General features: G+C 46.9%; 1 protein-coding gene across 1 annotated transcript; it reads left to right on the forward strand.

Annotated features, from left to right (window-relative positions):
• Positions 1 to 2,991: 2,991 nt before the first annotated feature.
• synpo2lb (synaptopodin 2-like b) lies at positions 2,992 to 20,888 on the forward strand. The gene is made up of 4 exons (XM_031582710.2): positions 2,992 to 3,284; positions 8,825 to 8,976; positions 9,352 to 10,055; positions 15,608 to 20,888. Exons 1-4 carry the CDS (start codon positions 3,183 to 3,185, stop codon positions 18,436 to 18,438), a joined length of 3,789 nt encoding a protein of 1,262 aa, XP_031438570.1. The 5' UTR covers positions 2,992 to 3,182; the 3' UTR covers positions 18,439 to 20,888.
• Positions 20,889 to 21,096: the final 208 nt, after the last annotated feature.

The raw sequence follows: 21,096 nt of genomic DNA on the forward strand, positions 1-21,096 counted from the left end.
AAGTGCCAACGATATTTGTCCATAATGTTATTTTAGCTGGAGCGTCCAGTGTAGGGTTCCATAGGCTACTCATTATACCATTGTTCTATACTAGTCGTGTCGAGCAGTACCTTTTGCTTTAGTGATGATTCAATGTTTTCATTTGCAGATCTGCGGAGGGGAATGTGGGTGGGGGCGAGAAGCGGGGATTCAGTTTATGAGTATGACACGAGCAGCTGGGTATCAACAGGGCGGTGCAGTCGCCGTGTGTCCTTGCAAATGAAGGGCTTATGATTTCAACACAGCAGCCCAGAGGCACAGACGGATGGTGGTCTGGGATAATTTTAGCGATGTTTTATTTAGAACTGTTGGATGGTTATTATTTTGGCGGGTTGACATGGTCTATAAGACTAGAATTACACCAAGACTCATCCCAAAAACCTGATCTGTTTTAACATATTTTCAACAGGTTTTTCTGAGCTACTGATGTTGTAAAGGGGATCTCCCTTTATTTTCTTGTCAAGCTTTTTGTTAGATTACAAATGTATCATTATAATAATTATAATTGTCGTTGTACATTAATGTCTTCTTAACAAACATTCTATCAAGGCAGTGTCAGTCAGTCTAGCCGCACATGAAAGATACTGAAACATTAAGGCACAGCTGTTTAGATTATATAATTTCTGAGGCTTCCTTTGCTGTAATTGAATTACAGTAAAACAGTAAAATAACCAGATAAATATATTGGTATTGTAAACTTTTGGACTTATGACTAAATATCTGCACACACAAATTAGACATTGTAGCCTAGTTCTTTTGTTTCATTCACTGCAGCTCCAGAAGTGTGTGCTATGCATTTCTGCATGCACAAACCTCGAACTCAACCACAACAGGTTTAGAACTAGTACACTCTAGCTCCCTCTAGTGTTGGAAATGAGATCTCTGAAACAGCCTTGGGAAATATCCATTGTATCGGAAAGTACAGAGAAACTGTGACTTTCCTAAATATGCACAGTTTAAATGGCTGAAAGCTGGCACGTCTAGATAGTATGTAATAGACACAGTACAAGTTGTTTGTATCTCTTCTTTGGTATGGTTCCTCAAAAGACCCCCATTCTGTCCAGACTCCATGGCGTACAGGCCTAGTTTACATTCTCCCTGTTCTTATTAGTTGACTTAGAGCCACTGCACACTTCAACTATTCTCACAGTTGAGGCCCCTGGAAATTAAAATTCAAATGTCCTTACCCCCTTCCCACCGATCAGTGTTTGGGATTTTTGGGAATATCTAGATCGCTGTTGACGTTTTTCTATGAAGGCTCACAAATTCTATTTTCTGACTGTACAGTGAACCCGTTTCACAAAAGGTGACATGGTACATTCTGATGGGGATTTTCCTTCTCAGTCCAAATGTGCATAAGGAAAGCTACTGAAGTGTACATTTATTATTTACAATTGTCCACCAGGGGGCACACTCGGGACCTGCTCAGGAGGGTGTGACATCTGCTAGCCTCTTCTGATCCCCAGGGAAGTATCTGATAAAATACCATTTTGGCAGATTTGTAAGTGAGGACACAGGGAAAAAAGGAATGAATGACAAGGAATGAATGATATGCTGATATAATTTAAAGCAAAGATTGTGTGTCAGTATCATTCACATACGTGCACTATGTTGTAGCAACTCTTGGATATATGGTGCTGAAGACACAGATCTATCACAAAGTTGAGATGGTTATTCCCCACCAGGTCGTATAATGATTTCCTTGTTTCAGGGGAAACTGCAGGAGACATCACTGGATTACCTTATAAGGTCATCTGTATCCACACTTCTCATAGGTTTCCCTTTCGCTGCCAGAATCCTGATTTCACTCAGCAAGGCAAGTCTGAGCACATCTGTTCACATCAGCGCTGGCTCCACATCTTGCTGATAAAAGGACACAAGGTGACCCCTAGCTGATGGGAACTGACCGTGTGACGCCACTTTACAAAGCTGTTGATACAGATCACTCCTTTTAAGATGCCTTTGCCCTTGTTCATCCTAACACACTTAGGTTTATCTAATGGCCAGATTGATTCTTTTATTAAAGCAAAGTAAGAAGGAAATGACCTAATTTTGAGCTATATATATATATATACATATATATATGTTTATATATCAGTCCCCATCAGTCATTTAAAGCAACACTATGCAACAATTTGACACTTTTTGAGGTATGGTTTTATAGGCAACTAGTTTTGGTGCCATCCTCAAATTCATTTTGATTGCATGTGGTCATGTGAAGGACAGATTAACACTTGTGTCTTTCCCACTAGCCATCCAGGATATGCACTATGTAGTTCTGTGTTCCAGGCTGGAAAACCCTGCAAAAATTAGAAGAAAAGCTTTCACAGCACGACATTGCCAGCTATACTGCCAAAAGACACCAGTTAGTGTGTTGGCAAGTTTATATCAGTGCCAACTGGTCTGTTGATGGTGTTTGCAAGGTTTTTGCATGCCTTTTAGGTAGTTAGCTTGCTAGTTTTGGAACAAATCTACTTATTACTGCTTTAAGAAGGAAATGCCAGGAGTGACATATCTTGAATGGTAAAAGTGAAAGTCTTTCACATGCCTGGAGGAGATCACATTTAATCACATCTGTCATTGCCTCATGCTTTCAAACTGATTTTGTTTCATGAGTGTCTACGAGAATCCTGTTCTTAAAATACTCCTTCCTCTCCACCACTGAACCCCCACCCCTGACCCGTTGGGGTCTAAAGGGCCCTTACAGACAAAAGGCCCCCGAGAGGCTGCCCAGATTATTTTTGGAAGGTCTATCAGCATCCTCTGCCCATGCCTCGAGATTGACAGGACAAGTGTTCCTCCATGGATGAGGCAAAGAAGGCCTATATCAGCCCCCACTCCTACCCCCCCAGCCCCCCCCCCCCACTGCCGCCCGCCCCCCCCCCCGCCCCACATACCACACTCAGGGAAAGAGCAAAAGCCCCCCCCCTTCCCCTGGTTCCCCCCTCCTCTCTCCCCGCTCCGCAGTGGGGTGAACGTTCATCTGATCTGAGAGCTGTGAGCACCAGAACCCTGATTACTCCTTGCCGAGAGGGTTACGGTCCAGGGATGGGCAGAGAGCGCTGAGGGGTCACCCAGAGAAAGAGGGCAAGCGTGAGAGCTGAGCGCAGCACTGAGACAGTGAGCACGGAGAGAGAGAGAGAATGGTGGCCGAGGAGGTGGTCGTCGCCTTGTCAGGTGGAGCACCGTGGGGCTTTAGGCTCCAGGGGGGAGCGGAGCAGAGAAAACCACTCCAAGTGGCCAAGGTAAGAGGTTGGGCTGTGGCAGGTTGGGCACGGATGGCACGGCCAGGGTGCCCATGATGTCTGGCATGGCAGGGCAGTGCAGTTAGTGTCATGGAGAGTTTGTCATCATTTATAATCAGCTTGGTCATTGCTCATCGTGGATACGTATGTGTTTTCCTGTAGTGCTTTGCTCTTTTTGTTTTGGCTTGTGTGTGTTTACTCCTGTGTGACCATATTTCTGATGGTGGATTACTGAAAAAAACATCTGAATTTGTGCTAATGAGGTCTATAAAAAGTTTACTAGATCAGAGCAGTTTTTCACTGAGAGATCTCTATGTGGCTGGTGAATATGCCTGTGGAGGAAAATGAATGAGATTAATGACTTGGTGTCTCTTCATGAAAGTGGTTTGAAGCAATAAAGTTTGATTTAAGAAAGAGGTTGGTCACCAACCAACCAAGCGTCTCTGAGTGTCTAGAAAAGCGCTATATAAAAATTAATTATTATTATTACCAGCTCGAGGCCTGTGTTTATATGATATATTTCATAACATTCACAAAAACTGTATATTTTCGGCACTCTTAAGGTTTTAAAACTGCACATACTGTACTCAATGACATTGTTTCCCATCTGTCAGTAAGGAATGTGTGAAAGACGTGATAAGGCAACAGAATGGAGAATCATTCCCCAGGTCACCCCCTCTGTGGTCACTGTGCCAGGCCACACAATCAGTGACTCAAAGTGTCTGCACCAGGTCCTGTGTTTTGAAATCTACTTGAGCCACTTATATTTGTGATATGCTCTACCGTTTATAACTGTTGTCAGAACGTTAAACTGGGTTATGCGTCGGCTTATGCAGATAGCGTGGAGAGAGCCGAACTCACTTGGATGTGTCACTCACTCAAATAAAGAGATAAACATGCCAGGCCTCTCACACAGCACTCTTAAAGTCTTATCACATTTGCTCAACACTTGCTTTTTCTGGACGCTAAATGTCTCACCAGATTTGCTCTGGCTTCACCCGTGGCTAAAAGCGGCCTCGGAGAGGCAGAAGCGGCAAAACAGGACATCATTCGAGCCCTCCGATTTTATTTATACATGCAGCAAAATCACCCTGGCCGGGCAGAGTGTGTGCAGCCTAATCAAAATGACTATTTTGGAATGGTGACCCATGGTAGAAGACCGCTGTCTCAGAACAGACAAAATATATCACTCTTGTCCAGCTGCCACTCTCTTTTTCCATTGCTCTCTCTCCCTCTCTCTCTCCCTCTCTCTCTCCCTCTCTCTCTCTTTCTCCCTCTCTCCCGCTCTCTCTTTCAAGTCGGGGGAATAGTTCTCTTTCAGTGAAACCATCAGGAAAACACAGCACAGTCCATGGCTGCAGTTGGCTTTGCCCCTCTCTCTTTCTCTCGTGTGTGTGTGTGTGTGTGTGTGTGTATGGCTCAGTGCAAGGTCACCTCTGAGGGACTTTTATCTACTGTTCCATTTGTGGAGGCCTCTTTTTCCATGCAAGCTATTCTGATCCTCCACGCCATTTTCATAGCCTGTTTTAATACCAGTATGTGCTTAGTCCATTGTACCAGGACAGTCTTTGAATGGCACACAAGTTCTTCGAATGATCTGGATAAGTATCAAAACAGATAGAAATTGTGACACCATGTCATTTAAGCCTCTGGTCCACACTCGCGAGGAGGCATTCAAGGAAATCAATCGTTGCAAGGCACAAGAGAAATTAGCTGTGTCCCCCTTTGGAATTCCTAGAATTCCGTTTTTGCCCTTTGAAATGCTCCAATTTAAACAGGCTGCATATTTCATACTCAACCTTTTGGGGCACACAGACAACTGTGGCTGCCTACAAAAAGTGAGCTCTGTATTTTTGGCTCTGCTGGGAACACATGGTGAATGCGAGGCATGCCCTGGGCCAGGTCTGGCCAGCGATTCGGCAGCTGTCCCTGGCAGTGCCAGCGCATTTTGTACACGGAACATCAAGGTTACAGTCTGCCAAGCTCTCCATAAAACATACTTTTAGTGTCTCTGCAATGGAATAAATGCAGGAATGTACAGGATTACAGACTGTGAAGATTTGATTATAAATGCAGTTCAGCTTCCATACCCCATCCTGTGAGAAACTCGCTGATGAAAACTAGTGTTTTGATATGAAATCAACAACGTAGAATGACACACAACTTAAGTAACATGATTATCTAACAGTGCCCCTCTGAATGGAACATTCACTGACAGGAACGTCAGTAGCAAGGCATAACAGTGGCAGTTGAACTAATCCCTGCTCACCTCAAGGGCAGCCCAGCAGACATCAGCTAATGTCAGGGGCTATTCTGCTTGCCTTGAAGCCCCTCAGGGCAGAACACACTTGTGTGTGTGACATTCAAGTCTATGTGAAATTTACATTCACACTCGAGTCTCTCTTACACTGAAAACACAGCATTCTCTTGTGCGGTCTTATATGTATTAATACAAATATAATTCCCATAGTGTTAAGTGCAAGTGTAATGGGTTATTTGCATTTGTGTGTGTGTGTGTGTGTGTGTGTGTGTTTGGTGTGTGTGCGTGTGTGTGTGTGTGTGTGTGCATTTGAAGATAACATATCCTCTGGTGTTTTATGTGTGTGTGTGTGTGTGTGTGTGTGTGTGTGTGTGTTTGTGTGGAACAGTTTCCTTAATGACTGCCCCTGTCAATGTAGCCTATTGCAGATTGTTCTAATTACAGGGTGAGGTAATCACTGGGAACAGGTGCAGCTCAAGTCTCACAGTGGTAGTGTGATGTTTACATGCTTAGTGGCCAGATCACTCCACAGGTCTGCCCCCACTGTGATGCATCTCTCCGTGTGTTTGTGTGTGAGAGAGAGAGGGGAGAGAGAGAGAGAGAGAGAGACTTTTGACTTTAAAAACCCTTTATTACAGTGCATGAAATGCCCTGTATTGTTATTCCTTCGTTTCTTAGACTTATTATTATTCTTTGTACCGAACTTCTGCGCTTAATTCAGCTCAAACCGCTTAACTTTGTTCAAACTTTGCTGCGTAGGTCTTGTAAAGGACACTTATGCTATGTATTTTTCATTTTTCTAAACTTTATACTTTTTAAAATATTAAAGAAAAACGAATACAATTTCTCCCATTGACATATACTTGATGCGTCTATATGTAGCACCTTTCGAAGGTTTGAAAAGGACTGTACAAAAAAGGCATTATTAGTGTAACTTGGATGTGCTTGTCTGCGTGACATCATAATAGGGTCATTAAACTGGCTTGCACCTGTGCTTCACTGACACCTGCGCCAAGGTTCCAAGGCTCCTCTTCTCTCTGTCCCTCTCAATTCAACTGTATAACTAGGGATATTAAGAGACACCATCCATACTCTACTTTTTTTTCCCACCATCTTTTTCTCTATCCCTCTGTCTACTTTCTCTCAAACTCCATCTCTCTGCTTCACTCAATTTTCTCTCCTTTCTTCATTCCTTCTTCCACTCTTCTTTCCTTCTTCCACTCTTCTTTCCTTTCTTCACTCTTCTTTCCTTTCTTCTTTCCTTCTTCCACTCTTCTTTCCTTTCTTCACTCTTCTTTCCTTTCTTCTTTCCTTCTTCCACTCTTCTTTCCTTCTTCCACTCTTCTTTCCTTTCTTCTTTCACTCTTCTTTCTTTTCTTCTTTCCTTCTTCCACTCTTCTTCCTTCTTCTTTCCTTCTTCCACTCTTCTTTCCTTTCTTCACTCTTCTTTCCTTCTTCCACTCTTCTTTCCTTTCTTCTTTCACTCTTCTTCCTTTTATTCTTCCTTTCCTCAACTTTTGCATTTCATGCACTGGTATTTCCTTCAGGAAATGCATTTTCTAGTTTAAAACATAATTTGAAAACCATCGGAAAAAAAAACACTGAAAAACCCCCCGCTATCCCCTCCCTTACACACCATTTCTCCCTAAACCGAGCAACATTCTCCGTTTGCTGGTAGAGTGTGTACTCCACCACTATTCTTGTTTCCACCAGAGATTTAAACATGGACATCATGTCTGTATCCTGGCCTTCATGCTTTGCTTCATGGGACTTTAGGATGGCCAGCTTGGCCTGCCCTACCGCTGAATATAAAACCCCAGTTCATCAATACCCTTTCCAGTACAGAAGATAAAGGTGTTAGCCTTGCACAGTCACAGAAGATAAAGGTGTTAGCCTTGCACAGTCACAGAAGATAAAGGTGTTAGCCTTGCACAGTCGCAGAAGATAAAGGTGTTAGCCTTGCACAGTCACAGAAGATAAAGGTGTTAGCCTTGCACAGTCACAGAAGATAAAGGTGTTAGCCTTGCACAGTCACAGAAGATAAAGGTGTTAGCCTTGCACAGTCACAGAAGATAAAGGTGTTAGCCTTGCACAGTCACAGAAGATAAAGGTGTTAGCCTTGCACAGTCACAGAAGACATGAAACACAGTATCAGTCATGCTACAATGAGGGCTAATAGGTCACGCCCCCTCATTGAATCTAGAAACCAGCTTATTTGTAGCAATTGTACAACGTAGCAACCCCCACTCCAGGTAACCTGACCTTTTGGGCAATGGAGACTATGCAACAGCGTCCATGATGGTAGACATCTATCAGGTACGGGCCGGCAGTGGTGCAGGAGGTAAAGAAGTCGTTTAGCAATCAGAAGGTTGCTAGTTCGATTCCCTGTCGAAGTGTCCTTGAGCAAGGCACTGAACCCCTAATTGCTCCTGATGTGCAGTGTGCCATCAGTGTAAATGTAAAATGTGTATACATTGTAAGTCGCACATATGTAAGTCGCTTTGGATAAAAGCGTCTGCTAAATGACTAATGTAAGGTGCACTTAATGCATCTCTCATACTCAAAAGCAACTGAAATGGTTCCTGGGAAAATTGTACAACGTAGCAACCCCCACTCCAGGTAACCTGACCTTTTAGGCATTGGAGACTATGCAACAGCTTCCATGATGGTAGACATCTATCAGGTAGTGAAAGGTGGGCCCTCCACTTTATGTCAGGTCGTCCCTTCGGCTATGAGTAAAAGACAGCCTTCGCAGGTAAAATGCCCAGTAAATGGCCGTACACAGCGAGTGTCATTCATTTCCATCTGTATAAATTCAGGTGTTGCCCACACAGCTGGAAAAGCCATAGGAGCTGTACCACTTCATAGGCATGGTCTCTCCAGACTCCCTCAAAGTCTGGGCAAGGAAGCTTTAAGACTCCCCAGCAACTTACTGAGAGAGAGAGAGAGAGAGAGAGAAGGAGGGAGAGATAGACAGAGAGAAAAAAAAACAGTTTTAAGACAGATTTTTCCAGTCTGTGACGTGGATAAGCCCTGTGTCCTGTGCTATGCCATTTCCCAGTGGAGTTGTGTGTAAGTAGTCAGCAGTACTAGTATATTTTTGTTTGTTTTTGGAAAACTTATATCCGGTAAATGTTAAAGTTCGTCTTGTCTGTTAACCTGGCGGCAGCCTAAATAAATCTGCACCTTTTCGGATTGAACACATTCTCCTGGTGACTGCCTCTGCCGCTCAACACTCCTACTTCACATATTTGTGCTCTGTCTCCCTCTGTTGGTGCAGGTGAGAAGGCGCAGCAAAGCCTGCCGTGCCGGTCTGCGGGAGGCCGACGAGCTGCTGGCCATCAATGAGCTGTCATGTGGAGAGCTCTCCCATGCCCAGGCCATGAACCTGATCGACAGCGGCAGAGGAACCCTTCACCTGCGTGTCAGAAGGTCAGGGCAAAACTGTTTGCTCTGGATCAATGTTAGATTACATCAATTATGAGAGACATATTTTAAGACAATAAGGATAATATATAATGAAATAATGATAAATAAAATAAATAAAATGTCTTATTAACATAAATGAGAATACGTCGAGCAAAAAAAGTCACTGCTAATTGAATTCCAGCTAAGGTACAACCATTACCAGTCTTCAACGTTAGTCACGTTGTACATAGTTCTGTCCTTTATATAGCACATACACTAGAGTCCAGTGACAGTTGAATGTGATGCACAGTATAATGCATTACAATGAGGCTGTAAATCATAAGCTATCTTCAGATAGGCCATAACCTCTCCAGTGGGGTCCCCTCTCTCTCTCTGCAGGTCCCCTTGCCTTCAGTCCCTGATGCTTCTGGATCCCTCCTCGCCTCCCCACATGGATGAAGCCTACCGTGCTGCACTGCAAGCTCTGTCCCCTCCCCTGCCCTCCATGCCTCTCCGTGGGGGTCTGGGATGCATCGCGTCGCCGCCGGACAGCGAGGCGTACTACGGCGAGACCGACAGCGACGCCGACGTGGCGGCCCAGGAGCGCCAGCGCCGGCAGAAGAGGAGGAGCCCCAGCAGCTCCCCGGCCAAGCCCCCGCACCAGGAGGAGGAGGAGGAGGAGACCTCGGAGATGAGCGGCTACGAGAGCGCTCCCGATGCCAACGGGTACCCAGGCCAGCAGCAGTACCACTGGGCCGACCCCCAGGGGGCGCCGCAGCAGCAGCAGCAGCAGCAGCAGCAGGTGCTACCAGGTGTGGCGCGCAGGGAGGTGGTCTACCAGCCGCCTCCGAGCGAGTGGGGGCTTCAGGCGGGGAACTCCTCAGGCCAGAGCAGCCCCCAGGACGGCCAGGGGGCAGGGGAGGGGGACAGCGGCTTCCAGGAGCTTCCGGCCATGATGCCCCCGCCGCTGGTGTCTGCTGAGCGAGCCAGAGGGGCCCAGTTTCTGGTCTCCCGTAGGCAGCTGGTGCCCATGGTGGGGCCCCTGGAGACCCCTATGGATGAGGAGCTCACGGCCACCTACAAGGACAAAGCCCGACAGGCCAGTGAGTACCCTCAGTATACCATTCAATCTTCTTAAGTTTATGGTCAGACCTGGTGACTCTCCATACCTCCCTTGTGTTGGCCATGGAGAGCTATTTTAAACCCTTAAGCAGGAACATCATCAAACAATCGGTTGCTTGTAAGAACAAAAAACTAAATTATACTTAAAGCAGCACAACGGAGGACTTGCTAATCGTTAACAAGATGCTAGCGGCTAAACTTAGCGAAACTTGTTAAAATGTGCTTACTTTGACACTATGACAAACTAGTGTCAACAACTTTCCTAACACAGTCAAACATCAAGCAAGTGCAACACAAGACAAATCAAGACGACAAATAAGGTACTTACTAGTCTGTCAGAGAGTAGTACTCGGGCGGCTTTCAGAAACTTACATAGCGCAGTAATATACCTACGGACCCTGGCATGGCAATGGCATAGAGGCCATTCTCCATATTAAACGGCATTGTAGCGCCCCAATTTTTTTAAGCTGTTATTTTAACGTAAAATTGCTAATCCTAACCCTAACCCTAAAGTACAATTGCTACATACTGTTACTTTAAAATTACATGGAGATAGTGTCTAATGAAGGAAAAGCTCTTTACACAAGGCTTGCCTCCATTAAGAATACAAATAGAACAACCAGTGTAAAAAGGACTATGAAGGAAAAGCTTTTTTTATACAAAAATCAAGGTTGTAGATAATAATATAATATTCCTAATTTTTGCCAGCTATACTGGTTAGCTCCCTAGTTTTGGACCCAAACTCCTTAGTGCTGCTTTAAAGAGGCAGTGTGGAGGTTTTGTCTAAACCATTCTGTCTGAATGAAGCTTTTACTTACACAGAGTCAGTGGTAATTTCCTAACTCTCACTTGGGAGTTGTGTGTGAGTTAAAGTGAGAGTTAAAGTGAATCTAAAAAGAAGATGGGCATCATGGACAAAAGGAGAGATTAGGTCACTGCTGTGCTTTGAGTCCAACAGCAGGTGGGTGGGTTTGATACCATGGTATGATACCATGATACCACCCTGATACCACCCTCTCATCATGACCTGACTTGCTATTCTGGGACCTCTGGGGCTGAAGAGCTCCTCCTGGTGGCCGGACGAACCTGAGCACATCCCCATAAAATATATTTATCACCAATAAGACAGACTGGCAGCCTGATCACACCACCATGCAGGTCTAATATAGCTGTATTAAGTGGTGAAAGACACCTAGCTCTAATGTCACTCAAAGCTCTTAGGATGTTCCTTAAGCCAACGTCATGGTGAACAGACATCTTCGGTTCTAAATACGCGTGTAGCACCTTCATGCACATAAACACCTCCAGTTAACACCCATATACCCCACCACAGTAAAGGTTGTGAAGAAATAAGACTGAGATGATTTCAGAAGTCAAGCAGACTCATGACCAACTTCCGTTCTTAGTGAAAAGATGGAAAGGATTCCCAATACAAGGAATCTTCTGAGGTTTACCAGAGTTTCTCTGAGCCCACCTATATGGAGTTCAAGAGACTGAATGCTGCCGTACCCTGATTGGCGCACCGTTCACATTCTCTTTCCCCTATACCATTACTATCATACATCACACTAATATCACTCTCATGCTGCTTCTGGGAGCTATAGGGGACCTGTGCTATGTCATTAAGTCCAGGGCCAGTAGATGATAAAGAGGTGTTTCCTACAGGGGAGCTGGAGGAGAGGCTCCAGTTATATTTAACCTCTGACTCACCCTGCCACAGTACAGCTCAAGATCCTGGAGCCTGGCAGAGGGGGGAGGCAGGCAGGCATTCACAGCTGCTGCCCAGCATCAGGGGGCTGGGGGCCGCTTCCTTGCCCCCACCGCACTCACTTAGACTCACATACATACACACACACACACACACACACACTCACACATACCTACACAAATGCACATGCATACACACACACACACACACACACACACAAACACACCGCTGGCTTTCTGATTTCATCACACATACAGGTGCTTCCATTAGGGAGAGCGAGAGACAGAGAGAGAGTGGAGAGAGAGAACAACAGAGAGCAAGAGAAAGGTTAGAGAGGGGGAGAGAGGAAGAGTGAGATTCCTCTTACCTCATTGGCTGTATTGATAGCAGTCTTAATCTTCTTGGATATTAATATACTCTCTTGCTGAAACGACTGACCACAGATTTACAGCTGATATATATTTCAGTAAAATGCCAGTGTGTTATAGGCTAACAACCTTCCAGCAGTGAGCTTAATGTGTCATTTAAATGAATGGGCCTCCTGATGACAGGTCTTATGTCTACATTTCATACCTGTGTTATGTGAAAGGTAGTCCTGCTCAACAGCAGGTGACCTTGTGCTTGTGTGTGTGTGTCTGTGGGTGGGTGTGTGTGTATGTATGTGTGAGAGAGTGTGTGTGTGTGTGTGTGTGTCTGTCTGGGGGTGGGTGCGTGTGTGTGTGGGTGTATGTGTACACTGTTTAGTGTATCGTGTGCATTTACTGTACTTGTGTGTGTGTCTGTGGGTGTGTGGGTGGGTGTGTGTGTGTGTGTGTGTGTGTGTGTGGGTGTGTGTGTGTGTCTGTGGGTGGGTGCGTGGGTGTGTGTGTGTGTACACTGTGTAGTGTATTGTGTGCATTTACTGTACTTGTGTAGGTAGTATATTTGGAACCCATGGAGTGGGCCAAGGCAAAAATACACAAGTCTGAGTCTATGGTGTGGTGTCGTATTTGTGGTGTGTGTTTATGTTTGTGTATGTGTGTGTGTGTGTGTGTGTGTGTGTGTGTGTGTTTGTGTATGTGTGTGTGTATGTGTGTGTGTGTGTGTGTGTGTGTGTGTGTGTGTGTGTGTGTGTGTGTGTATGTGTGTGTGTGTGTGTGTGTGTGTGTGTGTGTGTGTGTGTGTGAGTTGACAGCTGCTCTGCTGTGTCAGAGTGAGTGATGATATTACGAAGTGAGTTAGTGTCTGCATACAGGCCAGGGGAATGAGAGCGCAGGCTGGTGCAGCCTGTCACCTGTCACTGTGACACACCAGGGGGATGAGCAAGAGGGGGTCAGGTTAGACTCCCCCCAAAAAAAACGCCTGCGGCCGAGGGCTGTTTGGACATCGCTGCTTCCCTTGCCATGACCTCATGAAACTAAATAAACCACCTTATGTCAATCTGATGTGTCATGAAGTCCTGTTGTTCCGCAAATACTATCAAGCGAACAATAAATCGCCCCCTAAGAATATTTATTATTTTCCAAAACAGAAATGTGAAGTATTTTACTAGATGCGAGATTTAGGTCCAGAAGATTTCTGGATTACTTCATAATGAAGAGGGCTGGATGAGAAACGACCTTTAACCTTTGTGTATGAGATCAGATCTCTGTCACCTTTCCTGTTGCCAGACTTCCATCAGTTAGCGGTCACTTTGAGGTGCCTTCACAGGGTACACGTGTGTGTGTGTGTGTGTGTGTGTGTGTGTGTGTTTGTTTGTGTGTCTGTGTGAGGGGTTGGGCCAATGGGGGCTGTTAGGTTGACATGGCATGAAGTATCTTCATGGTATGTTGGAGCGCCATAAACGGGTGAAATGTGTTCTCCTGTGCGCTCGCAGAATGCTTGCACCCGCCAACAATGTCCGCCCAACAACTTCCCACCCCAGCAGTCCCCTCGGCTCCTCAGTAAGACACTGGGAGTCGGAGGGGGAGACGGACTTGGTGTCCCCCATGAGACAGGTGTTTGTGTCTGCTGCACCCCTGAGCTAAATGAAGAGAGGTGACATCATCATCTGTCTGTGGGACCCTGACGGCTGAAGGCTACGCTCAGACAAAAGGTCTTTAAAAGGGCCGCCCCTCTACCAGCCTTCAGGCTCCGAAGACAGTGCAAGCAGTGGACCGGGGATGGTTGCTCACTGATATAGTGAGTCCGTGTGTGTGTGTGTGTGTGTGAGAGAGACACACCTTACACACTCTCTCTGTGTGTGTGTGTGTGTGTGTGTGTGTTAGTTAGGTGGATGTACAGCAGTGAGGGTTTGTGGGAGGAGACGATCATAAGGAGAATTATTTTGTCTGGCCGATATGAAGATTGAGCAAATGGGACCTACCATCTACGCAGGTAAAGACTGAGGTGACGTGTGCAAAAGGACAAAACTTCAAGAGTCAGTCATAAGAAGTTCTGTCAATAGAACATGATCAGTCAATATTTCAGCTCTAAAAACTCTAAAATGTGGGATGTGTCTGTGATTGAGGAAGATTGGTCAGTTGTTTTGATTCGATTATTGTCGTGCTGTGGATGAGTGCTTGGAGTGCTTGAAGCTTGGCATATGGCCTTCAAAGTGAAATCGGAATTTGTTTACGCATTCATGTTGAATTCCGTTTGGCACTTGACAATGAAGCGATGATGTTTTTGCTGACCATTCTCATCTCGACGATCATATTATTGTTGGTTTGAGTTATAGCAGACAATTCATATTTTTTGTATTCTTTGTTATCAGAAAATAAGCTTGGTTCTTGTCATCCGACTAATTTGATATGGATGGCACTGGTCAGATTGCCCTAGCAAAGTGCTACTTCATGAACTACAGCGGCTAAGCTAAGGCATCAGTTTTACCTGTCATTGAATCGACTGTCTGTTTTACTAGGCCCTTCTGTCACAGCGTTGATATGTGGAACGCTATTTGTGTCTTCTTGGCCTATCCCATCATTCCTTTCTCATCACTCCACCATACCATGGAGTCCCATTTTAAGCCTAATGGCTCAGTGGTCACTGGAAAAGTACCTGCTTTTAGCTCCAGCACATGCAGTAAAATGGCTGAATGTGAAGCTCATCCAAAAGGCCGTAGAGCATATAGCACCACTCAATGGTAATTCTGCTGTTTTAGCTGCGGCTCCATTTAGAGCGTGACTCATGGTGCTGGCTGCTTTAGACCTCCTCCTGGCTCGGATGGGTTGTGACCCCACTGTATTGAACTCTCTGAAGATCTCTTATTCTCCTTCTCCTTCTCCTCTATCTCCCGCTTTGCCACCTACTGTCTGAGGAGAGCAGTTAGCTGCAATTAATATTTATAACCCACCTTTGTCTGGCTTTCAAATGATCTCCTTCGCAGTGCTAGACATGAAAGGACATGACGTCACCCCGTCAGCAGATGGAAATTACCTGGAGATAATTATCCAGTCTCTGATGGCGGGACACAGATTGTCTCTACAGCCTAAAGCAAAAAGGCTCCAGGCAACACATTCACCCTGTACCCATTACAAATACGGGCCTGATTTTATCAACAGTAAATAACACAACCTCAACTCGACCTTTGTAACGTCAACATCTGAAGGTTCAAAATGGGCTCTTCTGATTTGCCATTTTAAACATTACAGCTTTTTGTTCTTAATTGACTAGTGTGTCCCAGTAAATACAACTATAACAAACTAGCAAACTAGTCAAGTATTCATTTACTAGCGGTGGCAGTTGCACAAAAAAAACAATTCATATCCATGTAGGCCATTTTCCCAGGAACCATTTCAGTTGCTTTTGAGGAGTATGAGAGCTGCATTAAGTGGCTCCTGATCCATGTATGTCTTCTTCCCTCAGAACTCCACAGAGGTGAGAGCGTGCAGGACAAGCAGGTGAAGGAGGCACGCAACCAGTGCCGCAGCATCGCCTCTCTGCTGACTGATGCCCCAAACCCCCATGCCAAGGGGGTGCTGATGTTCAAGAAGCGCCGGCAACGTGCCAAGAGGTATACGCTCACCTGCTTTGGCAGCGCAGACGACGCCAGCTTCTCCCGCAGCGAGACAGAAGACGAGGAGGAAGAAGGAAGCAGCTTCCCAGGCAGTGAGTCAGAGATGGATGAGGATGGGTTTGCCGCCTCAACCGAGCCGGACCCGATCTGGGACAGTGGCTACCTTGCCATGCTGGACAAGAGGTCCTCAGCCTGCATAGGAGGGGTTGATAGCATATCAGAGAACGGCCTCGGGCTCAACATGTCGGGGAAGGGAGCTCAGCTGTTTGAACAGCAGAGGCAGCGATCAGGGAAGCCGGTCTCAGCACCACTGTCGCACATGTCTGATGAGCAGCTGGCCGCCATGGCAACAGAGGAGGCCCCAGCTCCTCCCGCGTACACAGCCCCATCAGGACCGGTGAGTTCAGGCTTGGTGAACGGAGACTCAGCGGTGGTGAGCCGCACCAGTGTGGTGCTAACCCCTCCAGGCCACACAATCCTGCCCACAACGGCAGGTGGCGGATCTGATACAATGGACTCGCAAACTGGCGCTAATGTCCATAACCGGACCGCCAAGCCATTCGCCCCTGGCTGTGTGACCCACCGGGCCTCTACTGCCCCTGTGGTATTCCGGCCCAGTCCTGCCCGGAAGGCGGTGTCAGTGGCCAACATGCCAGCAGCCTTCTCTTCTTCCAGTGGTCCAGAGGTGAAACGAGCGATCTCCTCTACTTCCCTCTACATCCCCGCCCGGCCTGCCACCGTGAACGGCCCTCCGTCAGTGGGATCTCCCTTCTCTCCACGCACCTCTGTGTCTGTGGCCTCCTTCCCCCCTCCGACCCCTCATTCTGCTCCCCTGTCTCCCCCTGTTCCTCCAGCCTTTTCTCAGCCCCCTATGCAACGCCCAACCTTTCACTCGCCTCACACTAACATGAGCCAGCCATTCTCTCCACCCCTAGCCATGGCTGCTGCACCATTCTCCCAACCAGCTGCTCATGCCACACCCTACCCTCCTCAAGAAGCTCCAGCATACTACCCTCCTCAAGGAGCTCCAGCATACTACCCTCCTCAAGAAGCTCCAGCATACTACTCTCCTCAGTCCATGCCCTTCTCTCCCCCTCCTGTAGCACCCAAACCATACTCTTCACCTCATGCCCAAGCTACACCTTTCTCCCCTCCCCCTCAGCAAAACACGCCCCTTTCATCTCACCAGCCAACCACACCCTTCCCTGCTCCCTCTGTTATGACCATGCCCTACTCCCAGCCCCCTGGAAATGCTGCCATGTCTTTCCCTCCAGCTCCTGTCTCTGCTCCTCACGTACCATCCCAGCCAATTCCTACCTTCACTTCAAACCAACAGCCACCCGCAGCTCCCAAAGTCTCCTTCAACCCCTATGTTTCTGTGGCAGCATCGCCTCAACCTCCTGCCGTCCCGTCTCCTCAGCCCTACCAGCCAGTGAGTGCAGGCCAGGAGGCGCTGGAGTCTCGAGAGCAGAGGATCGCAGTGCCAGCGGGACGCACTGGCATCTTGCACGATGCCCGCAGGCAAAGGAGCCGCAAGCCCATGTTTAGTGCGCCAGAGGAAAAGAAAGACATTTCTCCAAACCCGGCGCTGCTGTCGATGGTGCAGAACCTGGATGATAGACCCCGGGCCGGCCATGATCTTGGCTTTGAGTCAGGGCCTGAGGAGGACTCCCTCAATCTAGGTGCAGAAGCCTGCAACTTCATGCAGGCCCAGAGAGGCCTCAGGGTCCCTCCGCCACCTGTGGCTCCCAAGCCAGCACGTGCTGCCGTCCCGCCACAACCCCAGGTCACCCTGCAGACAGGAGGCAAGGGGGCTGAGCTGTTCGCACGCCGGCAGAGCCGCATGGATCGCTATGTGGTGGACAAGCAACAACAGCATCCAATGTCCCCTGCACAACCCCGTGATCCCTCTCCCACCCCGTCTCTCCCTTCTCAATGGAAGTATTCCTCCAGCATCAGGGCGCCCCCTCCAATCAACTACAACCCCCTGCTGTCCCCCTCCTGTCCCACCGTCGCCCAGCGCACCCCTAGGGCCTCACAGGCACCTCAGGTGGCACACAAACCGGGCCTGAAAGCCCTGGACTTCATGAGCCACCAGCCCTACCAGCTCAACTCTTCCCTCTTCAGCTATGGGGGTGGGGTCCCTCAGACACAGCAACAGCAGGGTGGCTCCCTCACCGCACCCCGACAGGTGCCAGTCAAGGCGGCACGCGTCTACGAGATCAAGCGCTTCTCCACACCCACCCCCATGTCGGCCCCCACCTCGCTGACACCAACAGTCATAGTGCCACGCTCCGCCACCACGCTGGCCGAGCCCATCTGGAGGTCCGAAGTGGCTTCTCCCCCGCCTCGCACCCCAGCGGTCGCCCCTTACACCCCCGCTCCTCAATTCTGGGCACCAGCAGTTTCCACAGTAACCTTACCTGCCCTGCCCCACCTCAGCGCAGCACCCATCCAGAGCTGGGCGCCCACCCCGGCTCCTGCTCCTGCTCAGGCGTATGGCTCCCAGTTCCAGGTCGCGAAGCAGTTTAAGAGCGCCCCTGACCTGAGTCCCCTGTCGGTCAACCCAGCCCTGCGCTCCAGCAGCATCCAGCAGCTCAGGGTGCCCCGCCCGCGGTTCAGCACCTCCAACGTGGGTCTGCAGGCCAATGTGTGGAGACCCGGCTCCATGATCCACTGAGAGATTGAGTGAAAAAGCGATGACGCAGGAGAGAAGAATAATGACAGAATGATGAAGAATCTGACATGTGATCCATAACAGCACACAGCATAATCCACACAGTACAATGTGCTACTATAATTCAGTAATTAAACAGTATAAAACAGTAATTAATATATTATATTTTGAATCACTTATTTTAACTCTGAGTGGCCAGTCACTTGTTGCAGTCTGTATGAACAGTGCGTTAATTATCAGTGAATAACAATTACAGTGTGTGCACTGACCAGATTCTCTCTTAGACTTACCAAATGAGAATGTAAGTAACCTTCCTAACAGTATACTTATATCACTAAATTTAAACTGTTTTGTGTACTTACCTTCACTTGCACACAATTGGCTCAAAGAATTATTTTGCTGTTTTTTTAAGTGCTCATTAAGACATTTGAACACATCAACTCCCGGCAGTATTTATGGGACAGCATTGTGTAATGTTTTAGCATTCTACCAGTACTACATCCTACAAGGAATGGCTGCAGTCAAATGTATTGATTACATGCCTATGTGTGCACTCCTTTCTACAATGAATGTAGTTTTAACACACAAACCCTTTAAAACATTTACATTTTTTTTTTTTTTTTGTTCTAACATTATTGTAGTTTGTCCTTTGCTACATATATATTCTACTGCGTATAATTGTACAGCTTGCATATTGTATTATTGTCCCTAGCCTTGGCTAACATGATGGATTCACTGGTTTTCTTTATTTCACGGCTCCTTGATTTTGCTCTGGATTGTTTACGGTTCTTTAAAGCTTCGATTTGTCACTGCCAGAGATGCAGCGCAGCTTCAGTTTGCATTGTTGCTATTCAGTCTCAGAGATACAGTGCAAGTCTATGCTGTTATTATAGGAATGCCAGAGAATTACATCAATTGTATGTTCTATTTCTGAAGTTCTGTGAAATGTGTAACCTTTGTGTTGGGTAATGTTTATGTCTTGGTAATAACGGGGGGCCAAAGAGAGGGAAAAACAATGAAGGCTAAACAGCCTCATCAAAAGATCATGATGGTGATGACAAGGTAGTTCTTAAAAAGAAGAAGAGGATCAGATGAAATGAGGAAGAGGGAAAAAACAAGTGAGAAAGAGTAAAAATAGACTGCAGTGTCTCCCAGAGAAGGAGGTCGAGAGGAAATGTGCGTGACTGTGTGTCATGTTTTTCTGTTGTTTAGCCTTCTGTGTCTGCCAGTTCACCTGCGCTCACCTCATCCGCCACTTTAATGAAACCAGTGACAGATGAACAGACGCGTAGATCAATGAAATAATGAATCTGTCCCTGGCAGTGACAGCGAGCCACTGACTCTGACAATCCCCCCCCCCCCCCCTCCCCTGGTGTCTAGCTGCAGACTGCACAGAAAGCTCAGCGTGGTGTTAGAAAGGATTGCATTTTTTCAATCAGGTAAGATGGGAACTACTGTACATAAAAGGAACATAAAAATGTATGTGTCTCGGAGCGGTCAAGGAAGGAACAGGAGACAGTAGATATATTGCGTTATGCAATTATCTTTAATATAATGTGCTTTGAATAATGTATTGTCTACTTGGGCTAGCTCCAGGGGCTGTGCGTGGTCATGAGGAGAAGCTCATTTCCATTCATATTACCCCGTGAGCTGAACCCCAGGAGGCCTGTTAACACCCCAAGCTCTTCTCAAAGCACCAGAGGACACTGGGGGGGGGGGGGGGGGGGGGGGCAGGAATATATATGAGCGAGACTGACAGGTGTACTGCACACATCACCTGGGTCTGGCCATCACTGATGAGCCCGAGTGGCAGCACATTTCACTGACCTTTGTGGAATGAATTATGTGAGGTACGGTACGGACTCAGTAAGAATATGTTTGAGGACCGGCTGGAATAGTTTCTGGCCTTATAGTGAAAGAGGTAGCCTATACTGTTATGGGTCTAAGGCAGGTAAAAGGAATATAGAAATGAAAGTCAAGCTAATCTCTGCAGATTTGCAGGTTGCTAGGCACACCGCAGCAGAGTCAGTGCCTCGGTGTGTGCAGGGAGAGAGTTATAGAGAATGTATCACAGAGCACAGAGATGCGTCTAGTTTTTTCCTCTATCGTCAACATGTTTTATCATCGCCATGGTCTCGTGTGTCATGTGCTTCATGTGTTTCATGTGTTCATGTCATTTGTGTAGCTGCCTTCATGTTTCATGTCCTATTTTAACTGAAGTTAATCTCTGTGCCACAGTTAACAACACATGGCAACTTGTTCAAGTTTTTTTTTTTAGGTTTTTATAGGTGGCTGAAATGTAGTTGAATTGTAACAGATCTAGAGCAAGATACTGCTGGTCAAAAAGGAGGTTGTTGTTTTGTTGGAGGTATAGGACATGCGTGTCCTTGCCTGGGAAGCTGGATGCGTGGTATGGAGAGGCCAAGAAGAATAAAAATAGAACCAAATCCCCAGCTGACTGTCTCCTCTTACTTCACCTGGTCTATCCACATCTCATCTTTCCCACCATGTTTAGTTCACCTTTTTTTTTTTATTTCCTGCAGACCTAAGCATATATAAACGTTTTTTTCTCAGTCACTTTCCCTTGGTGGATTAGACAGATTAAAGGCTGTCGTTTTTTTTTCAAGGTCATTCACGTCTTGTCTCCTTAGAGGGTGCTGC

This window comes from Clupea harengus, chromosome 16, assembly GCF_900700415.2.
Source record: "Clupea harengus chromosome 16, Ch_v2.0.2, whole genome shotgun sequence".
In the NCBI taxonomy this organism is placed as follows: Eukaryota; Metazoa; Chordata; class Actinopteri; order Clupeiformes; family Clupeidae; genus Clupea; species Clupea harengus.

Coding starts and splice junctions, on each gene's coding strand:
- synpo2lb (XM_031582710.2), top strand. CDS start 3,183: ATGGTGGCCGAGGAGGTGGTCGTCGCCTTGTCAGGTGGAGCACCGTGG. Junction 3,285..8,824: donor AACCACTCCAAGTGGCCAAG/GTAAGAGGTTGG, acceptor CTGTTGGTGCAG/GTGAGAAGGCGCAGCAAAGC. Junction 10,056..15,607: donor GGACAAAGCCCGACAGGCCA/GTGAGTACCCTC, acceptor TTCTTCCCTCAG/AACTCCACAGAGGTGAGAGC.